Source organism: Oryzias melastigma, linkage group LG23, assembly GCF_002922805.2.
Source record: "Oryzias melastigma strain HK-1 linkage group LG23, ASM292280v2, whole genome shotgun sequence".
In the NCBI taxonomy this organism is placed as follows: domain Eukaryota; kingdom Metazoa; phylum Chordata; class Actinopteri; order Beloniformes; family Adrianichthyidae; genus Oryzias; species Oryzias melastigma.
This window is the reverse complement of record NC_050534.1, coordinates 21,605,131-21,611,130: the sequence shown is the minus strand read 5'-3', so window position 1 is coordinate 21,611,130 and position 6,000 is coordinate 21,605,131. Positions and strand designations below refer to the sequence as shown.

Below are 6,000 nucleotides of genomic sequence, written 5' to 3'. Positions count from 1 at the left end.
GGGGGGGGGGGGGGGGGGTCTCTGCAGGGCTTCAACAAACACCCCCGAGGAAAACCACAGGTCACTTCAATGCCCCCCAACACTGAGAATGTCCTTCCCCACGTCTGCATCCGGAGGTTTTAAAATGAAACAGGAAAAAAGAGGAAAGTTTCAGTGATCAGTCCGTATTCACTCATGCCCCGCCCACTTCCTTTAGTGGCCTCAGTGATCCTCCTTATCTGCAGCAGATGAGATCATCTTCATGTCCTCGTTGCGTCGTCACTGTCCACAATGAAATCAAAACGTTTGCTCTTATTACACAGAAATGATCCACGGATAAATGATGTTAAATAACAACCAAAGAGAATGACAGAAAATGAAGATTAACTCCAGACAGACGGTTCAGCAGAAGCTGCTGCAGCCGTCCGTGCGATCAGCAGACATGAATCCTTCTGCGTTCTGCTTTGATTGGTTTCATGCACGTTAACGTTTGTCTGTCTCTCCTGCGAGGTAAAGGCTGGAGCTAAGTCAATGTGATATTTCAAAGATTAGACGAGGGGGCGGAGTCTTTCTCTGACTCGGGACGCTGTTGACAGCTTTCATGAGCCGTCGGCTGCATTTATCAAGTTTTCATGCGAGCAAGAAACTGTGATCTTTACATGGTTTACAGGAGAAGTCTATGAGATGAACTTCCATCTATGCATCTATACTCTTTTATTCATTCATCAATTAAATATTTTCAGAAATAAGTTACCTAAAATCATCTGAAATCTCCTTAATTCAGCTGAAATCAAATTATTTCACTTAAAATAACCATAAGTCACTCTAATTCACCTGAAATCAAGCAAAATCCCATGAATTCACCTGAAATCACGTGAATTTACTTTAACTTTAAATCACTATAATTCACCTGAAATCACGTGAATTTACTTTAACTTTAAATCACTATAATTCACCTGAAATCACGTGAATTTACTTTTAAGTAACTTTAAATCACTGTAATTCACCTGAAGTCACACAAAATCACCGGAATTCACCTGAAATTGCCCCAATTCTTTTGACATTTTCCTAATTTGTCTAAAAATCAGAAGAATTCACCAAAAGTTGTTTTTAAAATCACTTGAATTCACATCAATTCATAAGAATTCACGTGAAATAACCTACCAACATTTACAGAGTCCCTGGAGAACCCACTGGGTTGAATGTGTTTAAACTGTGTTTTTATTATAGTGTTTTGGTTCTACAGGTGTTAATGCTCTTGAAATGTGCTTAATTCACCTAAAAATCACTGGAATTCACTTAAAATCATTCTAATTTATATGAATTCACTTAAAATCAGCCACATTTACCTGGATTAACCTGGAATCATCTTAATTCTATTCAGCCTAAAGTCACATTGAATTCATCTGAATTCCCCTGAAATCATCTGAGTTCCGTTTGCTGTTCTAAACAGATTCTAAACATAAAGATCAAACTTTAGACCAGGAGGTGGAAGTCCAAACTTTCTCCTCGTCTCCATATCCGCCTCAGACTCCCATGATGCCGCTGTGCAGATGATGCTCGGCTGCTGCTGCTGGTCGTGCGTTCTTCAGTGGATGAACAGCCGCTCTTTGTTTGTGCAGAAGTCGTTCTTAAGTTCCACCGTCAGAGCGGCGTGGCATTTTCCAGCCGTGTTCCTGCGGTTCCGCTCGGTCGGATCCTCTAATGGAAACAAGAGAGACGCAGAAATGATCTCTTTCTAATGAGGGTCTGAGGCCGTGAGTCTTCAGAGATGTTTCAGATCACGTCCTTCACGTTCAGGAGGTTTGGAGGCAGCTGGGGGTCAACGAGACCCGGTCCAGTCTGATCCAGAACCTTCTCTGTTTTCACTGGAGGTGAGACGGCAAACACATCTCACCTGCCAGCACACCTGTGAAGCAGGTATGGAGGTTTCAGTCAGGGAGGGGCTGACCGAAGATACTAACCCCTGTCCAGACTCATTTTAGAGGTTAAAGGTCACCGTGGATTCTGTGAAATCTCCGACTATCAGCTGTGAGTGTGAATGACGGCTCTGCAGCAGAAACGCCGACTCATGACTTCTGCAGCGTCTGATCTGCCTCACGGTTTGATCAAAGCGACGGCGCTAATCATGAGAGCTAAAGGCTAATCTGTTCTCTCGGGGGGGGTCTCCCGCTTCATCAATAATTAGAATTCGGGTTTGTTTCTGTGGATCCTTCAAACTCAGAGCTTTGAGAAAAACCACAACGTAGAATCATCCTGAAGCAGACGGCGTCCACAGACGGAGGTCTCGTCCTGTTTGACCTTCGTTGGGATTCAAGGAGAAGTTCCTCCCAGATAGCAGAGAAGTTCATCTGAGTTTCATTTGAGGGAAAACTTCATGAAAAGAAACATTTTACCGGACCAAACTTCACTCATGACCTTTGAGATCAAAAACTCAAACTTTACTCTGAAACAAACATTTTACGTTAGAGATTCATGTATTATATTACATAAATACAAAACTTGGGCCGGGAGTCGATTAAAGAAAATTAACTAATTAATCGCTAACCTGGAAAAAATAATCACGATTAATCGCCATAATTTTTTTTTTGTCTCCCTATTTGTTGACCACTTATTATCTGTGAATAATCACAATATGAAATCACACACTAAACTCTACATTTAGAACATTTATTTTTAATTCTTCTGTCAATCAATTACAAAAAAATCGGATTTATTGCACTTTTGTGTTGTGATTAATCACGATTAATCGCAATATTTTACCAGGTAAATTTTATTTGTACAATATTGCACCGGACTATGGATCAAATGATCCACTTTTTGTGAAAAAGTGATTTAAACCACAAAAAAACAAGAATAAAGTACTAAAAACCGACTGAATATTTATTTCTTCTGCAGTGACAATAGTATGAGCGGGATAATACAAGACGAAATGTTTTAAGAACGCCGTGGACGCCTGAACCGCAGAGTTAAAGCAAAGGACTGTTTCTTCATTAAATTGGGTTAATACATATTAACGCGTTAATTCATTTTGATTAATCACATGTGTTAATGTTCACAGCATATAAAAAACTAAACTTTTTGTCCATTTTGAACAAAAACTTTAGTTTGTTTATCATAAAGTTTGTAGAAGTTCGTCGAATCAGCGACAGTCAAACGCCAGAACTCAGTTTGGAGGTTTTTCACGCTTAAATGTCTCCATAGAAGGAGCCGCCGGACAGATGGCGAGCAGGCGCGACGTGGCGGCGGTCACAGGGGGAGTGGGGAGGAGCCTTGAACTGACATCTGCATGTTTGTGTGGGTTTGTTTGTTTGTGTCTCGGCGCCGGCCTTCCACATGTTGGTCCATCTGGTTCCTAATGACCAGCTGGACCTCCTCTCCTCCTCTGCAGCTGATTCAAAGCCTCTCTTAATTAGAGCTGACGGCTCCATCGCTCTCATTCTTCCCACTTTCTTCTCTGTCCATTCATTTAGTTTACTCCAAATGGTCCAAATGACTGAATAAAAGACTTCTTCAGCTGTCTGCGGGTTCATCAGGAGATGAACATTTCTACTGCAGGAAATGGTTTAAAATAGACTTTTATTTATGCAAAATGATCTCAAGCATCACTGACACTGAAAAGTAGTCAAAGTGTTGAAAAGAAAATGTGCAAAATCTCCAGGAAATATTCAGTTCAACCATCCAAAGCTAAGACCCACAAGGAGCAGACTCCATTAATGTTCCAGGAGAACATCCAACCCCCTAAAATACACCAGGAATAAACATCCAAACCCCTAAAATACACCAGGAATAAACACGCAAACCCCTAAATAAACCAGAAGAAAACATCCAACCCCCTAAAATACACCAGGAAAACATGCAAACCCCTAAATATACCAGAAGAAAACATCCAACCCCCTAAAATACACCAGGAAAACACACAAAACCCTAAAATACACCAGGAAAACATGCAAACCCCTAAATATACCAGAAAAACATCCAAATCCCTAAAATACACCAAGTGAAAAATGCAAACTAACCTTAAATCACTTTGATTCCCCTGAAAACACACAAATAATAATAATTTTAAAAAAAACTAAATTACCTGAATTTACAGAGAATCACCTGAATTCACTTGAAATCGCATTAATTATCTGAATTTTTTTCTTTATTTGCCTAAAAATAACTTGAATTCCTCCAAAGTTTCGTAAAATCTCTTGAATTCATATGAATTCATATGAATTCACTTGACATAACCTAAAATTATTACCTACTATTACCTTGATTCCATGCTGGAGATTTTTATTCATTTATTTTCTTTCTTTCTTTTTTTTTTAGATTTTCAAGTTTTATTATTATTTTCTTTCTTTTTAATTATTGTTGTAGCTTTTATTGATGCAACCTAAAATGAACAAACAAAAGCAAATTGTCCAATTAATAATGAAAGCTCAGGAGAAAATTGTTTCTTGGGTTCTGCGAGGTAAATTCTCTTAAAATGTTCTAAGTTTGCATAAAAATCACTTGAAATGACCTAAAATCACTTACATTTACCTTGATTAACCTGAAATCATCTCAGTTCATCTGAAATCACCTAAATACTCTTCAAACAGCCTAAAATCCCGTTAACTTACCTATAATACACCAGGAGAACATGTCAAACTTTCCAAAATCATCCAATCAGTACTGGAACCCGAGCCTTCTTGCTATAAGTCCACAGGGCTGACCACTACGCCACAGCTCCATCTGCTCCTTTAGTTTACTGAATCTTTCATCTTCTCATCCTGGATGTTTCTAAAACATTCCTCTTCTCGTCTCTGACTCATTCTTCTCCTTGTTTTCCTCCTTTTATCTTCCATCCTTCTCTCCTCCAGCTTCAGATTTTTATTAGATGTCTGCAAACACGTCGAGCTCTAACAAGCTTTGTCTAATTTACCCCTGGGATCAGACTACAACTGGAGAAGGGCGGCTCTGTCTAATCCATGGATTACAATGTTTAGAATCAAGATTCAGATTTAATGAACCTCCATCTGGTCAAACAATAGAACTGTTGGCTTATCAAGTTTCTGTTATTAATGAATTCCATCAGCAGAGCTTTCATGAATGAGGAGAGTGGCTCCATCTACGTCATGGACTGCAGGGGCGGATGAACGGTTCCAATGCTTTAATTAGAAGAATATAATGAAATGTGTCCTCTGGGATATGAGTAAAGTCTGTTACCATGTTTCTACAGGTATTTGGAAAACAGTTGATGCTGCAATGACAGTCAAATTCTCTCATTCAGAACAATCAAAATGGACCAGTATAATACCTGGAGATTTGTTTGTGATTAAGACTCTTTCCTGCAAGATGAATGGAAATCTGCTGTGAATCTGATGGATGGATGGATGGTTGATGGATAAATGGACGTTGGATGGTTGGATGGATGTTGATGGATGGATGGATGGATGGATGGATGATGGTTGATGGATGGGTGATGGATGGTTGGATGATGGTTGATGGATGGATGGATGGATGGATGGATGATGGTTGATGGACGGATGGATGGATGGATGGATGGATGATGGTTGATGGATGGGTGATGGATGGTTGGATGATGGTTGGATGGATGAGGCATACATTCATGAATTTCATCTGTTTTTCCCGGTTGCTTCATTCTTCATTCGTTGAGGTCTACAGGCTGAAGGTTTCATGGTTTCACGTTTTCAGGAACCGTCACGGTTGGTTTTTCCGTTGGGATTACGTTGCGTTTCTGTGTTTTCAGGAGAAGCAGCGCTTCCTGACCGACGTCCTTCACGAGGTGATGCTGCTGGACGGTCTAAGCTCCTCCCATCCCATCTCCCAGGAGGTGGAGCAGGCTACAGACATCGACCGAGTCTTCGACTGGATCGCCTACAAAAAGGTCAGAGGCTCATGAAGGATGTGTGAAACGGAGACCACGGCACTCCAACAGAGTGATCGTTTTTTTCACAAAACGACACCTCCTATTCCGATGAAAAGGACAAACCCTCCATGACTTCACATGCAGGTAAACTCTTGTGTTTG

At 40.3% G+C, this 6,000-nt stretch overlaps 1 protein-coding gene across 10 annotated transcripts in view; it reads left to right on the top strand.

Annotated features, from left to right (window-relative positions):
• The window catches only part of LOC112152862 (thyrotropin-releasing hormone-degrading ectoenzyme), a 225,333-nt gene that overhangs the window by 138,442 nt on the left and 80,891 nt on the right, over positions 1-6,000 (top strand). For all 10 annotated transcript variants that reach the window (XR_004947204.1, XR_002920404.2, XR_002920403.2 and 7 more), the window contains exon 7: positions 5,720-5,857. Coding sequence is in view for 7 of the 10 variants with exons in the window: in XM_024282721.2 (XP_024138489.1) it covers positions 5,720-5,857 (138 nt within the window). In the remaining 3 variants the exon portion in view is untranslated. The remainder of the gene's footprint in view (positions 1-5,719; positions 5,858-6,000) is intronic.